This window comes from Scardinius erythrophthalmus, assembly GCF_964197995.2.
Source record: "Scardinius erythrophthalmus genome assembly, chromosome: 10".
Taxonomy (NCBI): Eukaryota; Metazoa; Chordata; class Actinopteri; order Cypriniformes; family Leuciscidae; genus Scardinius; species Scardinius erythrophthalmus.
In genome coordinates, this window is record NC_138230.1 from 14,838,939 (window position 1) to 14,866,393 (window position 27,455).

At 37.6% G+C, this 27,455-nt stretch overlaps 1 protein-coding gene across 1 annotated transcript; it reads right to left on the bottom strand.

Annotated features, from left to right (window-relative positions):
* Positions 1-8,329: 8,329 nt before the first annotated feature.
* On the bottom strand, positions 8,330-23,214 carry LOC308697336 (uncharacterized protein). Its single transcript, XM_081376520.1, has 5 exons — positions 22,108-23,214; positions 17,595-18,177; positions 12,152-12,402; positions 10,332-10,511; positions 8,330-10,255 (listed from the first exon to the last, which is right to left on the bottom strand). The coding sequence occupies exons 1-5, from the start codon at positions 22,903-22,905 to the stop codon at positions 10,046-10,048; spliced, it is 2,022 nt and encodes a 673-aa protein (XP_081232646.1). The 5' UTR covers positions 22,906-23,214; the 3' UTR covers positions 8,330-10,045.
* Between the last annotated feature and the right edge of the window lie 4,241 nt (positions 23,215-27,455).

Sequence of the window (27,455 nt, forward strand, 5' to 3'; positions counted from 1 at the left end):
GAGATTGTAAATCTAATCCATATGAATTGAGCGGTTTAATCCAAATTTTCTAAAGAGACACAATTGCTTTATATGAGGAACAGATTGAATTTGGGCTTTTATTCACTTATAAACATTCATCAACTAACACATCAGTTGTGGTAAATGGAAGCTCAAGCATGTTCATTTGATGTGCGAGAACCAATGAGGTTCATTCTCGTGTGTTAAGCCGGTTTTATACTTCTGCGTCGGACCTACGCCGAAGCCTCTAGTCTACGCTGTAGGCAATGCGTTGGTTTTCATTTATACTTCTGCGTCGTTGTCCGCGTTGACCCGCAATTACACTTGCAGAGGGAGCGTGTGAAACCCGAGGGAGGGGTTCTAGCAGACCAATGCAATCACAGCGCTTGTGTCCGCGTAGAGTTGACGCGCTGTTACATTTTTGGAGAGGTGCACGTCAGGGTACGCTGAAGGGTACGTGCGCTACACACAGCCTACGACGTAGCTACGGCGTTAGTTTGACGCAGAAGTATAAAACAGGCTTTACGCAGCACGTTCGAGCTTCCGCAAGAAACCAATGGCTACGTTTTTTATGCACAACTTTTGTTTCAATCGGACTGAATTTCCGATTGATGAATCTGAACATAGTGTTTACATAAATGCTAAACATGTGATCAGGTTGATGTGCGTGTTTATATGTCACAAGCTTCAAGTCGCATTATATCCTATTTTTTGACATGCGCACACTGCACGAATACAGAGTTTCCCGCTGTTTGCGCATACTATTTTTCTACATTGGTTCTTTATTTGTTTTAAACAGCAGACTTAATATTTATCCATTTCTGGTCATAATTTGAAGTAAATTAACATATGAACCATTGTGTTGTGCTCAGCGTGCTGCTTATATTTAGGGCCCCTCCCCGCGCCCTAAACCCTAAAAGTTGTCTGTGGATGAGAATCCGAAACAAGGAATGGTGGGACGTTGTCCTGCTTCACTTCACAGACGCTGAGTGAAAGGAGAATTTTAGAATGACTCATTAATATGCCACTTTATTCAACAGGAACAACAGCTTGTTCCGCGCATCATAAGTCATTACTCTATTTCAACATCATTGCATATGTGCAGGTTTTCAATCCGATCAAGTGTTTACGTTTTCTCGATCGGATTAGAAAAAGAATAAACCACCTTTCAATCCAATCGAAATTTCATTCAGATCAAGCTCAATCGGATCAGTTAAGGTGTTTACATGAAGGTTTTTCAGTCCGATTGAGCCGTCAATACAATTACTAATGGATTATTTGGTTGTATGTAAACGTAGCCAATGAGGTTCATTCTGGTATTTTACGCAGCACGTTTGAGCTTCCGCAAGAACCAATGAGGTTTGATCTTGTGTGTTATGCAGGTTCAGTTGAGCTTCTCTTTATGTTCGCTGATCAACAACGTCTATATGTGAATAAAAGCCTAAATTCAATCTGTTCATCATATCAAATGATCCAGTCTCTTCAGAAAATGTGGAAACCGCTCAATTCATATGGATTAGTTTTACGATCTCTTTATGAATTTTTTGGAGCGTCAAAGTGGTAGTTGCATAGACTGTTAATGGAGGGACAGAAAGGTGTCAGATTTCATCAAAAAGACCTTCATTTGTGTTCCAAAGATGTACGAAAGTCTTACGGATTTGGAACGGCATGAGGGTAAGTAAATGATGACTTATTTTAAGTCTTTTAATTAAATTTATTTTAATTTTTTTGATAAACAGTCCCTTTAAAGAGAGAAAGGTAATGTTACAAGACAACCTTTCAGGAAAGTCGTAAAATCTGTAGACAGCTGTTTATAAAAAGCATCTAATCTGCTCACAACCTCTTATACTCCAAAATGATTTAATCTGCTGATGTTGAAAGCATTGAGAGGATTTAAATAAACATCCAATTTAAACAACTTCATCACCCCTCTGCCTCTCTCTCTTGGTCTCTCCCAAACATTTATATCTCAATCAATAAGGTCTTAGCATCTCTGCCACTCCCTCATTGTCATAGCAACATCCTGAGGGAAACAGCTGCATTAACATACTTTTCAATGAGACCACACAGCAAACAGCACAACACTGGCAACATACTGGGATTATGCATGACACTGTTGATTGATCATATTGATTAACTTTTGACATACATTCAATGCTGAAACAAAGATCACATGAGCTATTCGCATTTAGCTAAAATAGTTCATCAAAGACATGCCAAGCATATGGTAGGCACATTCATCACAGTAATTGCATTGATTCCTCGGATGCTATAGTATGACTCGCATTATGTTGTGTTTGTATACCATTATATACAAGTGAAATGCATTAATGTCATGTTTGAATACACGCAGAGTTGTAGGAACAGATCACTATCGCAGGACTAACCTTCTCCCCCTCCATCGTGCCAGAGTGGAAACGTCCAAGATTGATGAATTCCGCGTGGACGTGAGGTTTGGCACACAATCTCCTTATACCCGAAATGCGATGCTGTTCGTGACTATTTTACCTTTAAAAAAACGCAAAAAATAGTACAACTTTTGTAAATTTGCGTCCTTCAAGCAGTGTGAGAATTATAGGCCTACAACGACTTTTTAGACAATGTTGCGCATCATCTCGCGCAACATATTTTAGCGCTCCTCACAGTTAAGCAAGTATCCTACATGTTTTAAACAAAACACAAACGTTGTAGAGACATATAAGCCTATGGGATATTAAAATGTAGGCTATAATGACAGTTATGTTTTTGCCAATATTATATCCTGAATAAAACTACAACAAGCGCTCACCTACTGTTGTGTTACATAGCTAAGCAAACTTTTGTGATAAAATGAATTTCTTAAACCCGTTTTGGAAGGAATGTTTGGGTAAAAATATGTAGCCTACTTGCATGTAAAAGAAGAAGAGAATATATTCTTTCTTGACCCTTCCCCCCAACCCTTTTGTGATGACCCTGCAAGCACCTTCCTTTATCTTTTAGCAAAAACGCAAAATAAATAAATAAATTAAAAGGTAACAAAAAAAATAAAAAAATATCTATATACCTATCTAGTTACACTGTTGTTCAACAGGTGCTCCTGCACATTGCTGACTCCACTTTTGGATAAGTGGGTTTGGTCATGTTCTTATTAACCTGTTTTTTTACATTAAACATTTTACAAGTGTAACATAATTATTTTCGTAATATTCACAGCAAATCTATTTTGGTTGACATAATATATATATTTTTAAAACGACACATTTTATTAGTCATTTCATTTCAGCCCCACGTACATGTCTCATACATAATTTTGATCCCGCTGTGCATTGTATTAGTTAACAATTAAATACGTTGTCATAGGCTACTATTTTCCTTTTAAGGAATAAGCTGTATTTACAATTAACCAAATAAGACCATAGAGGACAATAACCAGCATCATGGTACTATGGTAATTCACATGCTATTTAAATATACTATTTAAATGTATATCATCAATTGAGGATGCCTTACCGTGTTTCTCGTGCGTCGTGACCACCCGTTTGCGTGCACGTATCCCGGTGACCCACTGGCACTGACTGGAGTCAAGTGAAATTGCGCACTGTCAATGATGTATTCTTTCATTCGTCACACGTAGCAAATAGGTTACACGACCAACCGCACGTTTCTCTTTGACGAAACACCGGCGGTTGAGCACGTAAAACCTCGTCCACGCCCCTTTATTTATCTACGACGCGTATTCCACATCACGCCTTGTGACAGCTGTTCCGTCATAGCGCCTCGTGATGCGGGAATACCTTATTCGGCAAGGTTTAGGCTAGGATGCGAATTGTGATCGTGGGGTGGGACTAAGCGCATCCGATACCCGACGCCCATGATGCTCTGCGCGGGTGACCTTGATAGAGCATCAGCTGATGGGTGCTACCAAATGGATGCAGCGCCGGGTACCACAAACTCCAAAGGATGCAGGGACTAGGCTTCGACTGACTGACATTCATTTGTAGAGTAAAAAAAGGATATAATAATTAGGCATACATTTTCTTCAACGTTCTTCTTTTTTAATTACGAATATCCGTAGAAAACAGCAGTGGGCACATCCCACTGTTTATTCAGGCCTCAAAAAGGCACGTGAGTCAAAGCAGTATCAAATTCTGCAGTGCAACAGCCCAAATTCTACTGCAGGAGTCACAAGGCTTCTCTGGATGATTTTTAAAACTGCAAGATTGCATCACTTTATAAATGTCATTTATGTACACTGTCCAAACTATTTACTGACTTAAATCCACTTAACATAAAAAAAAAGAGAGACTGGGCTAGTTGTCATACTTTTTTTAAGGGAGGATACATTTTCTTTTTTTCTTTCTTCTTTTTTTTAAGTTAACTAATTTGTAGGCACATACACAAACTGTATGTTTAAGTATTGGTTAGTTTTTGAACATTTCCACTGTTTACCCAGGAGATAAAAAACACCTAACTATTCCAAGTAAACTTCTGTATTTGAAACATCTGTGTTTAGAACAGCTTTTAAGCGTTAAGCCTCTGTTGTAAAAGGGAACAAAAAGAGGAAAAAAAAAATCAACATAATTGGGCAACAACACGTGTGACAACTTGCCCCCAAAATTAATGTCACAACCTGCCGCGACCTAACAATTATATATATTCTTGTCCTACAAACATAATTCAACTTTTATAATTGTTTTTTAGACATGCAGTCAAGTATAGATATTTTATGTTCATTAAGGTTGTTGCTATTAAGTATTGGGGTAAGGAATATTGTCCCATATTTTTAGATTTGCATTTAATGAAACCAGATTATTATTATTTTTTTAAATACATAATTATATTGATTACTTAAATTTATGATATATTTTCATAAATAAGCAAAATGGGCATATAAAGTGAAAAAGAAGAAAAAAAATCTTCAATATGGTTTTGTGTTACAAGAAGTGTTCAGCCACATCATAGGATGGGATTTCAATAAAGATACTTTTCCGCCATCCTCAGTACACAATGTGGAACTGCACCATTAGAGCTTGTATAAAAGTGACTTGACTTGTAATTCAATAACACTTTCATAATAGTGCACATAATTCTTACAGAAGTGTGCACATTTGTGAAGTAATTTCCATTGGCATATTTACTGGCAATAGCTAAGAATTAAAAATGCATTAGCGTCTTTGCAGCCTCTGCGGTCTAATGCCACTAACCACTTAAGGGAACACTCAAAAAATATGCTGACATCTAAGATTTTTCTACCAAACTATTATTTTACCTTTATTAAATGTGTTTTCCTTTTGATAGAAGTCATGAAATTACACTTTAGGCTATGCATTATATAGTCACTATACTATATCCCGATAAAAAATGTGATTTTATATATTATACACACAATCATATATTGAAACCAGCTGTCTCCTTTTACAACACACATTAGAATGTGGAAGCCAAATCGATATTTATTCACAATCATCAATATAGTTGCAATCATTTTGACTTGGCTTTCTCGTGTCCAGTTAGTTAGTCATATGCTTTTTCTAAACCCTGAGACTGAGAGCTTTGAATCAAAATGCAAAGTAGAGAGGAAAGGTCAGGCAAACAAAAGGCCACTTCTTATGCAAATTTTTTCTTTCATTTGCCCGTTATTTTTAAACATGAGGAAACCTCTGCTGTGGCTCCACGTATGGAGTAGAGTAATTGCTTTTTTTTCCCTTTATGAATTTATTGATTCTGTGGAGAAATCTTGATATTCATTCCCTAAAAGTGACGAATGCAGTGATAAACGCATGCTGAGGTTGTGAGAATACTGTCACGAAAGTGATGTGAAAGAATAAAATATGATAATATAGATTATTTTACTTAATCCTTTATACAGACAGGAGGGGAAAGGGCTTTTGTTGCATTTCATTCTCTATAACACACAGAAGACCCTCTTTGGGCCGTTTTTGCTGGCACCAGCTGGTGAGGTGATGTCCCCTGGGTGCCAGACCAGACACAATGCAACTGGTTATCTGCAATTTTGGGTGTCTGGTCCCAAAATTTGCAGACGCTATGGATAATAGCTTCAATTTTTGACTATGAAGAACATTCTTTGTTATAAAGACCAAATGAATTTCTCATGGTTGAATCAAAAGCACAAGATGTGAGGAGATTTGTGATGTCTGTAATAAAGTACTAGTAAATTCTGATAAAAATGTATTTATATAATAATAATAATAATAATAAATAATTGTATACTCTGCAAGGTTTGCCTTTAATAAATAATTTTTAACTAAAATAGAAGAAAATAAAAATCACATTTTATTAAAACACAGTGCTGAAATAACACTATAACCATACATTTATTGAAAGATTTTCATGAAACTGAACATTTTAATGAGTGGCTCTTTTTTGTAACTTTTGGCCCTCTAGCGGTTAGAAAACAAAACTGTATACATTTTGCAGAAGAGCATTGTTTTAGTGGTGTGCTTCGGCTCTGCATGACTGCGGATTAATATGACCCTTCAAAATAGATAATGCTTTACAATCAACTCTGTTAGAGAGCTACATATGGCAATTTATATACTTAATAAAATACCTAAAAAAAAGCCAAGCCACTGTTGATTCTCGTTTGTCTGTGCATTCCCTTTTTGCAAGCAGACTCTCCTCTGTTCAGCGTTTTAAAAAACGATTCCCCAGAAATTCGAAATTTAGCATCATGTCAACCTTTCTCACAAGTTGTGCCAACTAACCCGTGCCACTCCCACACCATACACGCGTCAATACTGTAAAAAAATATTGTTGGTTTAACTTAAAAAAGTAAGTTACCTGGTTGCCTTAAGATTTTGAGTTCATTAAAGTAAATAAAAAAAATGAGTTAATACAATGAAGGAGATTGGTTTAATAAATAGCAACTCAAAATATTATGTTAGGCTATCTTTAACCACATTAATTATCTAAGTTGATCTGACAAAAGATAAAAAGTTTTGATAACAAATCATGAAAATATTATAGCCTATTTATGGATATGACGAGACCCGCACTGGTGAGTGATGTATGTACGCAAATTACCTGCGAAAACCATCCTGACCGGTCTAAAATAGAAACATTTATAATAGGCTTAGTGAATAAGGGTATTAGACAGGGTGTGATATTTTCCCCCATCTAGTGGTGAAATTGTATATGACTACCCAGTGAATATTAGTTTCTGTTCCTTTCAATTCCGAGGGCGTTTTAACTCCTACGGTGGCCGTATTATTCCAAGATTAACATGGCTTCCAGTTCGACTTCGTCCATGAGTGTCCCTTCAAGTGATGAGGTTACTTTAGAAAATTAAAAATAACTAAAATTTACAGTATCCTTTTTTATATAGCTTAAAAAATTGCACCTTTAAAACTACTCATCACCTGTGATCCGTCGCAGCAAAGATTTATGTTACAAGGTAAACAATACTTTTTCACCATTGACGCGAGGAAAAGTAACGCAAGTTATACTAGAGGTCGTTCTGGCGTAATGCACAATCATGCTATGGTTAGACAAGCAACTATAAAACTTCGAATTCACACAAATAGGCTGAATTACCTGTCGAGAAGAAAGCAGGCAACTTCGGCGTACGTTTTGAAATCTTTGCTCCTCATGAGCTCTTTCCATCTGGGAAAAGTTACTCCAATATTGACCTTGGTCTTGCTGATTTGTCTGTCACGTTGCCGTTTTAATTCTCTCTCGACTCTACATGTCCTCGAAAATAGGCGTGATCCTCCATCTTCAGCAATCTTTCAAATCTGCCGTCAGTCGCGAGTAATCTCCCCCTTGCATTCGTCACAGTGTCACTGAGTGTAAAACGCGAAAGGCGAAGCTTGAATTTTTTGAATTTGTATTTTCAAGATGGAGGCGCAACATGGCTGCCGCCATTCGAGCGACTCGCTCGTATGTATTCTAAATGGCAGATTTTACTCTTACGAGAATACTTTGTTGGTGGAAGTAATTACACATGAATGAGCACATATACTTTTGATAGAACAAGGTTTTTTTTTTTCCTATAAATCAACTTAAAAAGTTACACAGTGTAGCTTTAAAATCTCATTAACCAAAGTTTACTGCACTTTTTCTTTAATTGCTGATGAAAACAAACAAAAAACAAAACGATTTAAAAACAATTGCCATTTAAGATATCAAAAAAATTGATTATTAGATCAGCTATTAACTAGTATTATTATAATTATTTATTAATTATTAAAAATGTTAGATTGTTTTATATTTATCATACTTGCGTAAACAGATGAAATCTTGAAATTTGAAATAGAATCAGTGGAATCATGTTTTTGAAATTCCATGTCAAAGACATCTTTTAAAAATAATAATAATAAACACTTTGATTAGTTCAAAACCATTACTTTATTTACAAATAATTGAATACATGCTTGTCTCAAGTTAAGCTTGTACATTTTGGCTTACAGGCATTAAAGACATGCCCAAACATATTGTTAATAATGAGTAAAAATATGATATATACATATAACTGCTATATACACCAATTATATTAGAAAGATGAAAGGAAAAAAAACAAAACAAAGAAAAAACTAATTAGTGTATTTGGATACAGATATACACCAAAGGCGAAGTTAAGCAAATGCATACATAAAACTGACCAGTCAGGTTAGACGATTATCTAACTGGTAAATCTGTAAAGTCTCCTTTGGTAGGAAGGGTGGGGGGTGGGTTATATAAAAATTCAGGCTATCTCTGGGATGTACATTTGGCCATCTAGTTAAAAAAGTTTGAAACAATAAATGGGTTTTTAAATAGTGAAAATGCATAATCTATAAATGCCTCCAGATTGTAGGTTAAATTCACAATAAGAAGAAGCATTTTAATAAACAACTGGAGGTATGAATTCTGAGAAGGGTTCATACATCCAGACTAACACATTTCCTAATGAGACACCGTTCGGTTTTTGGACCAATGAAATTTCACAGTAGGCAGGAAACACTGCATATTAAAATAAATTTTTTCACTGCCCCATATGACACAAAACAATGTATATATAAGTGTAACCTAATGCTTAAAACCATATTGTACTTAAGTTCATTAATCAATAATGAAACAGATCTGCTCAATGTCACTTTTCACAAATGGCTACAGCACATGCCTTTATCCAATAAAAAAAAAAACAATTCACAGAATAACAAAAAGAAAGGTGCAACCAACTTGATGTACTCTTTATATAGATTTCTTCAGATAGGCTACAGATGTGCATGTTTAAACACAAAAAGTGCATTAAATATTATGAAATCGAATAGCAAGAGAGAGATAGAGAGAAAAGAGAGACAGAGTCTAAATGAGACTGCTCTTCAGCTCTTTAATCCCCTTTAAGCTATGTTGCCATGGACACCTCACTGTTTTCTTTCAGCTCCTAGTTTTCTGGCATGTGCGTACTGTATGTAAACCCATACCAGCAGCCCACCTGCCCACAGACATCACTTGTCATTATACGTATGAAAAAATACCATCTTTTCCAACTCTTCAAACATCTAATCTAACCTGCACATTTTTCGTCTTTCAATAATACAAATTTACATTACATGCATTAAAAAAAAATTACATGAGCAGAATTTATTCTTGATTTTCAAGACTAAAAGAGCACCTCAGGTTATAAGCTACACTGAAGTCCTGGCTTATAAAAATGTAGCATAAATGAAATGTAGGCCTTTAAAACTCACTGCTGCCCCCATGCTGCTAGAGCGAATACAAATGGGTCTAACCAACCAAAGAAAAGGAAAGAAGTTTGCAAATGTGTAATTCACTTGACATTGTACAGATATAAAAATAGTCCACATGATCTCGCCTTTTTTTTTAATAGTACATGTGAAGTGTTTCTGCACGTTTATACTAAAGTAGTGATACTGAAGTGCTTTCAGTGTCTGGAAGTGAACCAAAAAGTTCAACCAGTCTGTTGACATCCTGAGTGTAATTTTTAGACACTTAAACTAATAAAGTGCTTAGTTAATTGAGCAGCTGCAGTACGAGTCCAGATTCAAACCTGTCCACCTTTCCAGCTGCAAGTTAAGTAGAGGCGATCTTTTTGGTTAGATCCTTAATGACAAGGGTCGAACGGATACTTTGTGACACCTCCGTGGAGTTCCACCATGGACTCGCTCCAGGTGATGACGTCGCCGGTGAGGTGGCTGGAGCAGGATGCTTGGTCGTAGATCTCGGTAGAGGTGAGCATACGCGACCACAGCTGCAGATCCGACATCTCGCCCACAAAAGACTGTGTGGCGTCGAAACGGCCGCCCAGAGTGTCCTGGGTACAAAGGAGTCGGGTGTTAGTTAGTGCGAGTTTGTTTTGATTCACTTATGTTTGATTCTGTGAGATGTACCTGTTCCTGTCCCAGGATAAAGACTCCTCCTGGTTTAATCGGATGCCAGGGGGACAGATTCTCTCCAGAGCCCCTTTTCACACCGTCCTGATAAGCCTCCCACATGCCATCACGTGTGGACCATGTTACACAGAGGTGGTGCCACTTACTGTCCGTCAGAGAAATAGGAAGAGTGACTGCCTGTGAGAGGGCAAAAACAGAGTACATCTTTAAACAATACAGCAATTGTTTTGTTAGTATAGTAGATGGAATTCTCTTACACACTCTCGCATGTTCATTTTTTTTTATATATATTAAGTTCAGTTTTAATGATGTATCCTTGTCTGATGATGGAGATTAACAGATACTGAGCTGATAAACATTTTCTCTTGCAATATTTCAGCATACTCATTATTACCGTTTAAAAGTTTGGGGTAGGACGATGTTTTTAAAATACGTTTTTTATGCTTACCAAGGCTGCATTTATTTGATCAATACAGTAAAGACAGTAATATTATTACAATTTAAAATACAATTTGTCTATTTTAATATTTTTTAAATGCCATTTTATTCTTGTGATGGTAAAGCTGAATTTTCAGCAGCCATTACTCCAGAATTCAATGACACATGATCCTTCACAAATCATTTTAATATGTTGATTTAGTGCTTAAGAAACATTTCTTATTATTATTAATGTTGAAAACAGTTGTGCCGATAAATATGTATATTTTTGTGGAAAAAGTAATACATTTTCAGGATTCTTTGATGAATAAAACGTTAAAAAAGAAATGTTTATTTTAAATAGAAATCTTTTGTAACAGTATAAATCGTTTTACTGTCATTTTGGTTAATTTAATGCATTCTTGCTGAATAAAAGTATTCATTTCTTAAAAAACAAAACAAAAAAAACATACTGACCCCAAACGTTTGCACGGTACTGTATGTCCCATGTTGTCTGTCAGTTGTTTAGAATCAGAACTAGCAATGCTTGTCAGAGTTCTATAAATGAATTTAAAAAATAAATAAAAAAATATATATATGGACAGCTCGCATATAAATGACAAGCATAATGGTCGGCGTTAGTTTGTGATCCAATCTGGATCATCCAGACAGCTCACTCACTGACTGTGATTTATTTCAAAAGTTTCTCCAGAAAACAGTAACAGGATATTTTAGAACAAAAAAGAAAGAAAGAGAGAAATAGACCCAGTTGGATATTTGCAACCAACTGCAATCATCAGTTGCAATCTGTTTGCAACAGAACATTAATTTGCCATTAAATGTTTATATTTTGCTTGTATACCTTAACAAAGTTCCCTTGTGGAATAGTCTGCACTCTGACAAACCTCATCATTATTTCTTATTAGCTGCTAGCATTAGTTGTAAACAGTTTAGTTGACAGCATGTAAACAGTCAAGAGGCCTGTCTTGTTTCGGTTTTTAAAAAAACAGTAGAACAGTAAAATTCACACGTCAACCAAGGATAAGCCATTAATTAATTAGGCAGGATGATGCAATGGCTGGACAGCCAAGAGGAAGAGAGAGCTTTGCAGACCGTTGCAATGGCAGGACAAGGTCATCGGCCGTGTAAGTCTGGTGATCCCTTTTCCAAACTGTGTTGTCTAGCATTTTAATACAATGCATTTTATTAGCTATTTTGTCCAATGTTATGACATATTTGATTTTTACTGTATCTATTTAAATACACTTCTAAATTATAATGGTTTTTGTTTGTTTGGGTTTAGTTTTTTTTTTTTTTCAGATTGCCTGTGTTTTGCAAAACCAGGACATTAATCTTTCATTACACAAGCCCTGTTTTATAATTAGGTGATTTTTCTTTACCTTGTCATTCACCAGCAGCTCCATGGGATTGTTGCCCCACTCAATCAGGACAAGCTCATTGGCCTGGCCAGGGACAGAGTAGGAGAACGGGGTTCCGATCCCAGGACCTGAGCCCCCTTTCAACCAAAGGCAGACTGTGAGGGCGAAGATCTCATTCAGAAGCGTGCGTTTGATTCGCCCATACATGTAGTTGGTGCGCATCGGGAAGCCAATCTGAAAAGCGTCAGGATTTTTGGGTTTCTTATTTGGACCTGTTGGTGAAAATAAAGAAATTAAAAAACAGGATCTCATTTCTCTGCAGCATAACATATAAAAGCTCAACTGAAATCTTCAAAAGACAGTTGAAGACAGATCTCCTAGAAGACTATTTAACCTGTTCAGAACATGAAAAATAAGACCATATAAAAAATTAGACCTACTTAAGTTCCCTATGGGGGGTACTCAATGCTGCATCAGTTGCTGACACTATGAGAACGCCTTCAGTGTGTGCCGGTGTCTAAAGGCCCTTTCACACCGGATGCGCAGTTTTTTTGCGTCTTCAACTAAACACAATGCGTTTTGTAATGTAACTACACATTACATGTAACACACGAAGTAAGTAAGTTAAAAATCATTCGACTAGAAACTGTAGATATCACACAAAGAATAGTATACTAAAAGCAGCCCTAAATAGTCTCACTACATTTTGTTACGTGTTCAAAGTAAACACGGTCTCTGTCTCTATATCTTTGACGATAATAGTGTTAGCTTTCTATCCAAAATGTAGTTTGGCCTGCTAGCCTACACAGCACAGGACTATACAACGACTAAAACTATCACACAACATACTCACAGTCAAGATAACCGAGTTGGTTGGCAATGCTACGCCACACATTGTCTTTCAAATCGTTGTCCTTGTAGTGTGTGATTGGCTGAAGCCTATTCTGTCGCCGCAAAAGTAAAAAAAAATTGACATTGAAGCGAAAAAAATAAAGGTCGTTTTTTCGCCGCAGCACATTCGCGTTCGGTGTGAAAGCACTCATTACACAAACAGCTGATCAAAAAATAAACCCATCGCGCGAATTATTCGTGCGTCAAAATCGCGTCCAGTGTGAAAGGGCCTTAAAGCACGCGTAAAAAAGATGACAATTCTATTGGCTGAGTGACATCACTCAGCGTGCTGACATGACTATAAAAGGGCGACTGCGTTAGACTTCATCGGCTTCTTTGTCTTCAAGAAAAGCTCTGTGTGTAGCAAGTCTTATTTATTATCTGTCTCAACGATTATTAGGATGACAAGCAAACATGCATTTAGAAAGTGTGCATCGCTGTGTCCCCATTTCATTATGGGTGACAATCACACAATATATGTTTAATTTGTTTAGGAGTGGAGCACACACTGTCTGCTCTTGAAGGAGCTGGCTGTGTTCACTGTGATTGCTTCACAGTGAAGAAGCTCCACTCCCATCTGGCTCTCTTTACGAGGGAAGGGAGCCAGTCAACTGTGCCTCACGGTTTGGTGACTCAGATCGTGGAGGTCACAGGTGGAGCTATCGTAGGCATCTGAGATGTGTGCATCTCTTTCTTGGATTTCAAACGCTAGCTCCAAGGCTCTCAGTCTGGATCAGGAAGCCCGCTCTGTGGCCTCTTCTGATTAATTTGAAAGCATGTTATTGGCTAGATCTGAGGAGTTAGATGTGGAGGGAGTTAAAGCCGGACATTATATCTACCGCCTCCTCTCGTGGCCCCTCGTATGAGGAGTTGCTGGAAGTGATGACCTGTACCACGGCTAGACTCAGTCTAGACTGGATGTTGGAAAAGCAGGAGGTCGTTCAGGGCAGACTAACTATTACTCATGGGCCATCGATGCTCTCATAAGCCTTCCATTTCTTTCCGATATCCATAAGGAGTTGTCGAGATTGTGGGATAAACCATCAAATTATTTGAATGTGCAGGGGTTATGTGACCAAGGATATGTGAAGATGCCCCAGGTAGAAGAGGTGCTTGCTAGCTACCTCTCTTCTGGTGCGGCATCTTCACTTAAGGCTTCGGTCTTGTCATCCAAGCCGTGTCAGACCACCTTGCGGCTGGAGGGCAAGGCCTATGCGGCGGAGGGTCAGGCCAGTGCAGCCCTGCACACAATGGCAGTGTTGCAGGTGTACCAGGATGACCTTCTCAAGGACCTGGATCATGTTGAGGGATTGGCACCTGAGGCAGTCCTGGAACCTCCATGCCACGAAGCAGACGGAACATGTAATTGGCCAATCTCCAACTGCTAATGTTGCCACAGAGCAGCATCTGTGTCTGAACTAAACAGGGATGGAGGAGAAGAAAACATTTCTCCTTGATGACCCAATGTCACCCTCTGGCCTCTTTTGTACTGCTGTTGATTGGGTAGTCGAGAGGATTAGAGAGGCAAAAAGTTCTTTCTGCGGCATTCCAGAGATTCATCCCTCGCCGTGACCAGGGTCCATCACCCCCGTAGCCTTTCTCTGACCCACTGCCAGGGACTAGTTTCTTGTAGAAACTAGGAGTCAGGGATTGAGGTGGCATACCTGAAGAAGGTCTGTGGACTCAAAGCCTTGAGGTCCTGCACTAGGTCTCCTCATATGAGGAGGCACATGAGTGGCTAAGTTGAGCAATCATGAGTTATCATTTCCTTATGCGACACCCAGTCCATCCCACCATCCAGCACGAGAGCTGGAGTTTGTGTTTTGAGAAGGCACTTTCCCATGAAAGAGTCAAGTGGCAGATTTACAGACAGGTCAGTGCCATATTAAAAACTGAGACCTGTATTTTATCGCCCTCTCCAACTGGGGACAAGAAACAGATATAGACAATGTCTGTTCAGTCCTCTAGGTAAATGCTGTTCATTATAGGCATCCTGCTGACAATTCATTTGGAGGCGGTGTAAACACTCTTCCCAGATGGAGGGAAGCGATGTGGGCAGTGTTGACAGAGCAGAAAATGAACTTCATCGCCATTGGCGTCCTACTCTTTCATCTGTTGCCCCCTGCAGTACATTATCATTTGGAGATTTAAGTATATCAACCGCTTCCCTAAAGGTCTGCAAGGAAGGAGACAGAGTATGTGGACTGTATCACTAATGAGTGTGAAAATGAGTGTCCTACTTTTTCATCTGTTGCCCCTCCAGTAATCAACTCAACTTTATTTATATAGTGCTTTACATATACAATTAAGAATGTTTTATTGCAGCTTTACAGTGATAAACTGGAAAATAGTGTTTCAATGACGCAAACAGAATGCAATTAAGCTGTAAAGCAGCTCTAAAATGACAACAGTAAACAGTCATTAATCAGCTGAAATGCAGTTCAGTTCTCATCCAACAGTGTCAGTGCATTTAAGTCAATAATATTGCAGAATATTAAGAGTCTCCAACTAACCAAGCCAAAAAGCCATCATCTCGAGCCTATAGTAGGGGATCGAGCAAGCTCTCCCGAGAAATAAAAGAGCTCTGGGAGTTTTCACAGACAAGAGTATTCGTTGTGACGTCAAGATGAAACATTAGCATATTGCCTGCCCATTTATTGCGCGCGCAGAGACCAGGGAAAACTTGAACCCCCTCAAACCGGCAGTTGATTCCTGTGGATACTGGATAGCATCATGTCGAGAAGACGCTGTGCTCTATAATGTAAAGGTAAAGCCAGTTTTTTTTCACTGCCCAAGGACGAGCATGTGTAGAATCAGTGGTTAAAATTCATCTTTACCATGATATCACAGCAGTATAATCCTAAACTTTTGCTGTGTTCCCTTTATTTTACTGACGACGACTTCTCAAATCTCGGAGTTCAATGCAGGATTTGCAAACCGCTTGCTCTTGAAAGATGAGCTCTTTCACTTTTATATTGTGTAGGTCTCCAGCTAACTGGTTAACTCACGTTATTACTGTCTTACTGAAATTCTTCTGCTAATCAGTTGTGGGCCACCGTTACCTAAAACTGAGTCTATTAATGCAGATTGTCTGTTGTTCTTACTACTTTGAGGAAAGATTAAGCATGGAGCAAGATCTGTTTTACCAACGTTTATGTTACATCAGTCATTCACGCTAGAGCTCGGCTAATGTATACATTGCATACATGCACTGTTATTGATACAGTTTCCACATGTTCACCGCAATATATTAGAAAAATACTCTGTAAATAAATTAGTGCAAGTAAAATAATCGGTTTGTTGATGGACATGCACTTGTTCATGCTGATGGTGAGGAATTACAGTTGCAACATCTCATAATGTACCTCAAACTGACTAGTGTATCACTGAGAAACGTCCTGCTCGAGTCGTCCTTGCGATGGAGGTTCGGGTTGAATAACTAGTTCTTCCAATGTTTCATCATCGGACCCGCGCTTGGATTGATATGGTAAAATCAACGTCATTGTTCATTACTGTGTTTAGCTTACGGTGTAGGAAACCTCAGGACAAGCAGAGATGACGTTGTTATGGCAATGGGCGTTTTTGTTTTCGACGTGTGCGCTGTACGCAGTAAACCAATCACAACATACTGAGCTGTCTGGCCAATCAGAGCAGAGTAGCTCGCGGAAAGGAGGGATTTAGAGAGATTGATTCATTTGACGAGTCGTTTGAGAATCATTGAAAATGTGGTGATGTGCAAATGTATATTATGAGGAAATTAAACAGTTTTTTGACCTTTGCATGTAAACCTGCCGTAGGATTTCCAGAACAACTTTAGGAAACTTTAAAATAGCATAATAGGGGCACTTCAACATTTAAGTCATTATCTTTACTGCTTTGAAATACATGCTGTTATGAAAACACATTGACATTTCAAATACAAATGTTGAGGTGTCTCATCCATCAGCTGATCTGATATTCACTACTATAATAAAGATGAACATAACTTTTAATAAGCAGGGTAAATTCCCAACTTTACACAAAGGCACGGTGGCTTCACTTCATGATGTCATGAGCAAACCAGTAACAAATTCCATAAAAATTATAATATAAAGAATCATTATTGATAATTGAGCACCAAATCAAAATATGATAATTTCTGAAGGATCATGTGACATTGAAGCCAGTAATGATGCTGAAAATTCTGCTTTGCCATCAAAGGAATAAATTAAATTTCAAATATCTTAAGTACAATTCTTTTAAATTGTAATAATATTTCACAATATTTCTGTTTTAACTGTGTTTTTGATCAAATAAACGCAGCCTTTGTGAGCATAAGATTCTTCTTTTAAAAATATTTTAAAAAATATTAATTATTCCAAACTTTTGACCGATAGTGTGTATACAGACATATATTATGCATATATTCCCCTCAAAAAAATGTCAATATATATTTGGGTAGGACAAAATTACAAAGACCATTACAAAACATCAAAGAATGGACCTTAAGTTTGAATGGTTAAATAAAAATCTAAGATTCTGCAACAACACTTCTCTAGAGTTGTCCTATACGCTACTTATTAGGGCATATCACCTGGTTCTGGAATCTTGTGGTGAAGGTTACTCAGCACTGCATCTAGCTTACTGAGGGCTCCACGGACAGGCGCTCTTGGCCCAGTTGGCTTGAAAGAGGTTTGTGGATGATGGACATGGTCATCATTTCCATGGCGTCCATCATCATGGTGACCATTACCATGATGGCCATCATCATGACGATCATCATGGTGGTTGTTATCATGATGATCATCATGGCCATTTTGATGATTGTCATGGTGATCATCATGGTGGTCGCTGTGACGTTCATAGTGATAATTATAATGGTTGTTCCGATGGTTGCTGGAGTGATGGTCATCGTGATGGTTTGCCTGGTGGTTATCGTGATGGTCATCGTGGTCATCGTGATGGTCATCGTGATGGTCATCGTGGTGGTTATTGTTGTGGGTATTATGGTGGTCATCATGGTCATGATGATCCTCATGATGACCATATCCATGATGGTTTTCATGGTGGCCGTAGTGACTGTCATAGTGATGATGGAGCTGTTCTTCCAGTGTGTTGATTTTGCGCTGTAGGAGGTCTCTCAATGAACTTGAATAGGAACTGGATGAATTTCTTGCCTATAAGAACAAAAATTAAGACAATAAACAACAGTATACAGTTTTGGAAAGATTGTAAATACAATGTTTACAATTCAATGAAAACAATATATAATACGGTAATGTACAGTTTCTTGAAAATAGGGTAACCGGGCAACTGACTCACAATCTCATGCAAATATAATATAATAATAATAATTATTATTATTTCATATAAATCTACAAATATTTTAAAATGTTTAATTTCATAAATCAAAAGCTAAATTTATAGATGAAAATTCAACCAAATAAATAGCACACCATGTTTTTAACAACAGACCAAGTATATTGCAGAGAAAATAAACCTTTTAATCATTAACATTCAATATACACAACAATTGACAAATTTGGGGTCAGTAAGATTTTTTTTTAAATACATAAATTATCTTATTTAGCAATGATGCATAAAATTTATATATTTATAAATTGTATATACACAAAATATTTATATTTCAAATAAATGCTGTTCTTCTGAACTCAATTCATCAATTAATCATATAACAGTGTCTAAAAAAGTATTAAGCACAGTGTTGTGTGTAACGCGTTACAAAGTAACGCGTTACAGTAACGTAACTACTTTTTCGGGTAAAAAGTAGTGTAACGCGTTACTACTAAAAATTTGGTAACGAAACGTAGTTCCTTTTTCAATTCGGCGCAACGTTACTTTTCCCATGGATATATTTGACAGCGACACTGCCTCAGCTGCGCGCTTGAGAGAAGAGAACGGTTGAGATCTGAAGAGAACGATTTAGTTTCATATTTATGTTTAAATTAAATTAAATAACAATTTTGTGTGGAGACATGATTTTGACCACTTTATTAAGTTTGTTTTTGTAGAAAACCTGTATTTAAAGTGAATTTCGTTTTGTATTAATTGTATCTTATTTTTAATCAATGTTTTATCAATCAATTGCCTGAATTTAATAAGAAGTAAATTAAAGAAAACTATTTAGTTTCATATTTATGTTTAAATAAAATAAATAAATAAATAATTTAATCTATGTTGATTATATGAAAAGTGAAAAGCATGAGTAAGATCATAATTTTGTGCAATATATCGGGAGACAAATGGAGTGGGCAGACATGATTTAGACCACTTTATTAAGTTTGTTTTTGTAGAAAGACTTTCTTTAAAACGAATTTCGTTGTGTATTAATTGTATCTTAATTTTAATCAATGTTTTACCAACCAATTAATTGCCTGAATTTAATTAATAAGTAAATATGGCATGCAAAATAATCATGACGGCACCAGCGCGTGAACTGGAGCTCGTCTCCATACTGTAAATGAACCGAAACTCAGATAAGCTATACTTTCAGATAAGCTATACTCTCAAAGACCTGAGAAATATATAGAAAGCTTGAATATGTGTACTTTTAAACAAAATATATATTTTTTTCTCAAAATCTCTTTTTTTTCTCCTACTCCCTTAGAGTGAGTCGTATGTCTGAAAACTAAGCTTATGTCTTCTATATCATTTTGTCCTATGCTATCAAGACGCGATTCGCACCGGTGTTAGAGAGCAGGAGCGCTTTATTGGCTGTTGCCGAAATTTAAAGTTCGGTGGATAGGGGGAGCGGAGCGGAGAGAAGTGGCGCGGGCGCGCTGCTCATTCGCGGAGTGTCGCACTCTACCCCATGATGCAGAGCCGGCTGAGAATAAAAGTTGCCGCACACAGCAGCGCCAATGAGAAGGACTTTTTTTCTTTCGAAATTGATACTATTTTTTATAATAAAGAGCAAAAAATAATTACCTGTTATGTCCTCCAATGTATAACTTTATGTCTACATATTTAGGAACAGATATTGGGTTCTGCCCAAAGTCAAGCAACATAAAAGTAACGTAATAGTAACGAGTAACGTAAAAAGTTACTTTCCAAATGGGGTAACTAAGTAAAGTAACGGATTACTTTTTTTAAAAGTAACGAGTAACGAGCAAACACTACTTTTTAAAAGTAACTTCCCCAACACTGATTAAGCAGCACAAGAAATGTTTCATTAGCACCAAATTAGCATATTAAAATCATTTCTGAAGGGTCATGTGACACTGAAGACTGGAGTATTTCAAAAATTCAGCTTTGCCATTACAGAAATAATTTACATTTGGAAATGCATTCAAATTGAAAACCGTTGTTTAAAAATTTAATAATACTTCACAATATTACTCTTTTTTTTTTTTACATCAAATAAATGCAGCCTTAGTGACATAAGCGACTTCTTATAGCATCTTACCGACCCCAAACTTTTGACCGGAAGTGTATTAATATACAGATGAGTGTTATGACATCACAAGCCAGCCCCTCCTTCACTGTCAGCTTCTTTCCTTTGATAAGTCGTCGCAAATCCAGCTTTACTCAGTCCCACAGCATTCTGCGCTTATTGGCTCATCAAAGCAGATGGGGCTAATTGCTGATGGCAGTAACTATCACATTGTAGAGTGCCGTCACCAGCGTGCTGTGTGTGCACTTCCTCTCCGATAAAGCTTGGAGTGATATCTAAGTCACTTTGGGAAATAGAAAGAACGTGTCTGAGTTCTAAAGAACAGAGTTAAGTTAAAACTTGGATGAAATTTCTACAACTTCAAACCCTATGTCAGCAATTAATTACTGTACTACAGAACAATTAAAAAGGGAGAGTTTAATTGCATATCATTAGTTTAACTGAATTATATACTCAATAATAGTGTCACATGGCGGCTTGTTTACTGTTCTAAGTGCATTGCAACCATGCTACTTGTGATGCGTTACTGTACTGTAGATAGTTTGTTTTTCATCTTATGTGTTCTCACAAGGGTAGGGATCTGGCTAATTTAATAAGTAAATCCTGGCTGGGCCTTTTCAAGGATCTGTTGTTGGCACAGGAAGCCACCAAAGTATACTTTACAGAACTATAAATGAGCTTATGTCATCCTGAGAAGTATTGACACGCAGGATAACCCCTGCAAACAAAAATCCAAGCAGTTGAAAAATATCAAGGAATTTTAGAAAGTAATAATTTCCATGACTTTCCTAGAAGAATAAAAATAAAAATACATATGCACTGCACACTACCGTTAAAATTATTATTATTTTTAGGAAATTAAAACTTTTATTTGGAAATGATGCATTAAATTGCTCAAAAGTGACAGTGAAGTGACAGATTTCAAATATTGTAAATGCTGCGATGTGATGCTAAATCTATTTATTACACGGGTCTCTGGACTGCTTGATTCCGAGGTGTGTTAATCCCCAATAACAACCATTTTCAAGAGCAAAACAGAATAACATAGAGCTCATCCGGGTATCCGTATCTAAGGCCTGCGAGTCTTTTGTGTCTCTCTTTTCACGCCACGGACTGGTTCATACAAAGGCAGCTGCTGCCATTTTCCTTCTCGGTTGTATTTTTTGATAGCATAGAAAATTAAATCGGAGGTCTTCAGTATTAAAAGTACCGTAATATTGTTGCTGTGTTCATTGTTTTGCACACTGTAATGGATAATAAGATGATAAACAAGTAAGATTTCAAGACAGTTTAAAAAAAGTCCTGATCTCCATGTCAAGGCTTACTCTTCGATAACAACCGGCTGGATGTACATTACCTTATTAATCAAAGAATCCTAAAAAAAAGAATCATAGTTTCGACAAAAATATTAAGAGGAACAACTGAATGAATATTAGAATGATTTCTGAAGGATAATATGACAATGAAGACTGGAGTAATGATGCTGAAAATTCAGCTATGATCACAGGAATAAATTACATTTTTAAATGTCTTAAAACAAAAACAGTTGTTTGAAATTGTAATAATATAATTCAATAGTCTTTTTTGATCAAATAAGATCAAAAACATTTTAAAAATCTCACGGACCCAATCTAATGTGTTTAAATCAAATTACAGGCTTTACATTTCAGTTTAAGATTGTAAATCCACCCACCTGAAGATTTTCCAGCCTCTCCTTCAGGGCCTGCAGGGTCTTTCCAGTCTGTTCTGGGGAGAAGCCTCCATGTTTGCCCAGATATGGAGATTTCCCTCTGTGATGGTCACTGCGGTGCCCGTTTAAAGGGAAATGTGGGTCAGCATGATGGCCGTCAAAGGGGTGTGAGGAATGCTGGGAGTTGTGATGTGAAGGCCCATGATGGCTGTCATCATGATGTCCTCTCCCAAAGCTCTCACAGAGAGTCAGTTTTGCTGTCAGTTCCCGAATGGTCTCTCGCTGATCCAAGATGGTCTCCTTCTGTCGCACAAGGCTCTCCCTCAGATGAAGGATGGTAGATTTGGCCTCATCGGATATGCCATGTCGGCTACTACTACTGCTGTGACTACTTGGCGGGCTGCTAACTGGCCCATGATGTCCATTCCCATGGCCATTCCCGTGGCCATTGCTGTTTGGCCCATGTGAAGCTCCGTGTGAAGCCCCATGCGAAGCCCCATGGGAAGCTCCACCTGGTGTGAAACAACCAGGATCTGCATCTGCAGGGATAGGGATGCAAACAAGTTTGGGTTGCGTGCCCCAGTCATATTCCAAACCTGGCACGCTACTAACTGTAACCGAGGGCAATAAAAATAGGAGAAGAAGAAAGAGGGAGCGAGAGGGTGGATACAGTCCTTGAAAAATCCCTCCCCAGTATATGTGTTCTGAGAAAGGCAGCGACATGATGGCATAATTTGTGTTTTTCGTCATCATCGTTTTCTTCTTCACAGCAGTGGGATGCGCACCATGAAAGGAGGTCATGCAGGGAGACCAATCAGGGGATTTAGAAACCCACAATAAATGTCCAGAAAAAGCATTGTTTGTTCTGTGTGTTTGTTTCTTTTTGTGAGCTCAAGAGTTTATTTCCACTGTGAACGGTTATAAATCCACCAATCGCAGGCATTCCAGTTGATAAATGTACATGTCAACAAAGCAGAGCAGAAGTAAGACTTGTTGACCGCTCTTTCACCCAGGGCAGTCTGACGAAATCTTTGGCACACCAGATCTCCAGTGTTTGGCAGTTATGAGTAATCCTTTAATTTCCGGATTCTGTTAGGCCATAGTGCATCCCTGCAGATTAGAAGACAAGATTTCACTCACAATGAAGCTGTGACCTTTTTACAATGATTCTAACAAAACAAACGAGCATGTTTTTTGGGGGCAGTAGTGGGATCACATATATCTCAGTTCTAATTACTGAGTCGATCAGTCAACACCATGGTCTTGTTGAGCCAGACGCGGCCCTGAGGTGAATGACGCTAACAGCTGAAAATCCCCTCGGCTTTGTAATCATATTATTGTTACTTGAACTTGATGCAAATGATGAACGATGGCTTTCAAAATCATGTGAGCACCCAAGCAATTTAAAAAAAGCCCACAGCCAGAGGTAGCTAATGAAGGATGCATAGAGAGAATCGCAAGCTAATGCTAGAAGTGAAGTGCTAGCAGAGGCAATATGAAGTTCACACATTGTCAAACAAAACAAATATGGAGACACAGCTCACTGTTAAACATTGTTTAAAGGAGAACTCTGGTCAATTTTTTTGTAAATTTGGAGTGCTGTCAATACAGAGAACAATGACAAAAATCGGTGTTGCCTACACCATGTTATCCTCTTTTTAAAATTTGCACCCTGTTGACTTCAATGGGGCAAGTTTTAAACCTGCTTTTAGCCTCTTAACATCCTTGATGTGTCATTACAAGTGCACAGCTAATGTGAGTGATTCCTTCAGAGTTAACACGGGTGAATCTGACTGCAGTAGATGTGAAAGATATGAATAAAAATGATGTTATTTCAGCCAGCGCACATACCTGTATTTTCTTCCTGTTTTCGGTCGAAGTCCATAGTAATCGATTGTCGAGTTCACACGCATAGGTTTAGTTACCTATGATCACGCGAGTGAACTCGACAATCGATTACTATGGACTTCGACCGAAAACAGGATGTAAATACAGGTATGTGCGCTGGCTGAAATAACATCATTTTTATAACATCACATTAGCTGTGCACTTGTAATGACACATCAAGGATGTTAAGAGGGTAAAAGCGGGTTTAAAACTTGCCCCATTGAAGTCAACAGGGTGCAAATTTTAAAAAGAGGATAACACGGTGTAGGCAACACCGATTTTTGTCGTTGCTCTCTCTATTGACAGCACTCCAAATTTACAAAAAAATGAGCTCAATGTTAAAATTGACCGGAGTTCTCCTTTACAGTTTTTCTCAGTCGCTTTGGTGCATTTCTCACATCACTATTTACATTTGCACAACAGTTAGTTCAACCTCCACAACATTTAGTCATTTGTGCACATCATAGTAGCAGTTTCTCATTCCTTCCAACAAATTGCAAATGCTTTTGGACATGCATCAATTGCTTTCATACAACTCTCTGCTGTTTTATAACATTATCATTTGCTTATGTCATGTCAGTCAAAATTAACTATACTTGTGAATGCTGAATAGTCATTCCATATAAAACTAATAGTCATCATTTCATTGCTTGAGTCATTACATACAAAAATGTTGAACTAGCTGTCAAAATTTGTCATTTAAAAAAAAAAAAAATCCTGAAAAAGTCTCCTAAATTGAACAATTTGCAATTGAGCAAGAGATGATATTCGCTGTGATGTAGATTACTGTAAATTATGTGACCAGACAGAGAGGAACGTCTGGATGTGCATGAATGATTACAGTACCATGTATGTTGTATGTTCAGTTCCAATATGTTCTGCAATATTGTGTACAGTTGTGCACAGCTCTACCCAAAGGGAGTTTATGTTTGTTGTAAATAATGGTGTATTTTTTCTTTTGCACAATGCTGTGAACAAATTAGAATTGCAAAGAGCATATGCAGTAAAAATGTGAAACATACATATTCAGTGTCTTGTACTCAGTTACCTCATAAATACAGTAATGTGTAACTTTACTGTATTTTTCAAATGGCTGTGCAAATAGTATATAGTGCTGTCTTGAGCATTTTCAGGTAGTATCACCAAGATCTGACTTTTATCATTGGAAAACATTTACAGAGTAAACTGTCATAATGAAAACACGACAAAACCATTTGACTATCTTGTTCATAAACGATGGTGTCAGGACTTTTTATTTTGATGACACTGACACTTTCATTGACATAAATACTTGCTTTTGAGGAATGGGCTATCCATTTTGAGCAAGTGACACGCTTTTGCAGGTTATCAACTAGGTTTTGCAGTTTGTACTAATTGTTTTGAGAACTGCATTAACTGTTGTGCAAATGTAAATAGTGTTATGAGAAATGCACCAAAGCGACTGAGAAAAACTGTAAAGTTCCCCTTTTATGGTTTTTCAAAATATACCCTTTCATGCAGTGTGTAATAAAGCTGTCAGTGGATGCAAACGGTCTGCAAAGTTGTAAAGTCGAAAGTGCACGATAAATAAAGTTATTGTCTCCCAAAAGAAAGAATCGACTCTGATGGATGGATGGATGGATGGAGACAGACAGACAGACAGACAGACAGACAGACAGACAGACAGACAGACAGACAGACAGACAGACAGACAGACAGACAGACAGATAGATAGATAGATAGATAGATAGATAGATAGATAGATAGATGGGTTAAAGATCCAAGAAGTTTAGATCTGGAAGAATCGGCCTAAGGATCTATTACGTCACAGGAAGGGGGATCTCACTGGTGTGTCCCCAAGGTTAACTGTCTAATTGGATCTAAGGATTAAAGGCCATGGTGGATTGGTTTGGTTGTAGTCTAGCGCTTGTGAGCCAATTCAGAAGCACTCTACCTACATGTGGCCAGCAGTCTCTAAGAGGCTTGCCCAAATGTGTTTCTCACGCAGCATGGCACGCCACCCCGGACATATCACTAGACACAGCTCATGGCTGAGCTGAGACAGAATGAGACAGAATGTGAAAAATCAAGGAGACTGCAGAGGACACTTTGCCTGTCAGCTTAGTTGGATTTTACAGACTAGTCAGCTGTATAATTAGGGTCCACCAGACCTCCACCAGGCGTGTTTCTTAGGGGCCTTTCACACAGAATTTTTCACACTTCCTTAACACAAAGTTTATGGGGCAAAGTGCAGAAACAGTGTTGCTACAGACAAAGATGTCCATCTGAACATGCACCAACTTTTAAAAAACAGTTAGGATTAAATGCAAGTGAACATGAGCATGCGGCACGTTTGACAGACATATATTCAAAGAATTAAAAGGAAAAATACAAAATAAGATTTAATCAGTACATTTCAGTGAAATGTGTGCTGCTCTGAAAGTGGTGGCGTTGATGATTTAAAGGCAGAGAAAATTCATATTTTGTAAGGCATAAAACTTTCTTAATTCTTAGGAACAGTCACTAACAATGCACAAGTGTATTTGTGAATTGTTTTGTACATCAGTCACTTAGAATTATTACAAGTATTTCAAGAAGGAAACTATTGAAAGAATCTTAACATGGGCCATCACCAAGCGGATACGTTCACTTTGTCTCATGAATCGCACGATCACCTGTCCTGTTGTATCTCAACCTAATTGTATGGACACTTAAATTAATTTGTTGAATCATTCATAGTCTGTTGGCTAATTAAGAGTGTAATTAGATGAAGGGATGTAGACTGCTGCTAAGCTCCTTAAATCTGTCTGTATCATGTCACAAACAGATGTGATGGATGCACTTGTATACATGATCAGCTTCTTCTTCATTGAAATGCAATTCAACAAATCCCAACAAAGCGTCATTGCACTAGTCATTCCCGATTTCACCTTTTTAAATGAATTCACATATCTTTGAGGCATATTTTTTTACTCAGTTTGTTATAGGTTTTTTTAATCTTCAAAGAAATGGACATGGGTTGAGTGCATGCAAGCATTCGGAGATAGGCTAAAGGTTAAGGCTCTGGACTGACAGTAGACTAATGGTTAAAATTTCACCAACACGTAAGTTCAAATACCAAAGAATGGTGAATCAGGAAGAGTGACGATTTTACTGTAGCCTACTTTGCTCTGGAAACTGTTTCTAAGTTACTTTGGACCAAAAACAAATACAAAATAGCAAGAAACAGAAATAGCATCCAGCCACAGCAAGCCATTGGTTTAAAAAAAAAATACAAATAAATGACAAAATGGATGTCATTCTTGTTTGAAAACAAGAATCATTAGAGAGACCAAAAAGAGTTGACATCTGCAAGACTGTGATGGTTAAAATATTTGGATTCAGGTTAGCTTCAGAAGGTGAATATGATCTTAAACACAGGTCAAATCATCCATACTATTCCAGTATGCAGAATCCAGAAGTGTTCAGTATGCATTACTAGTCGC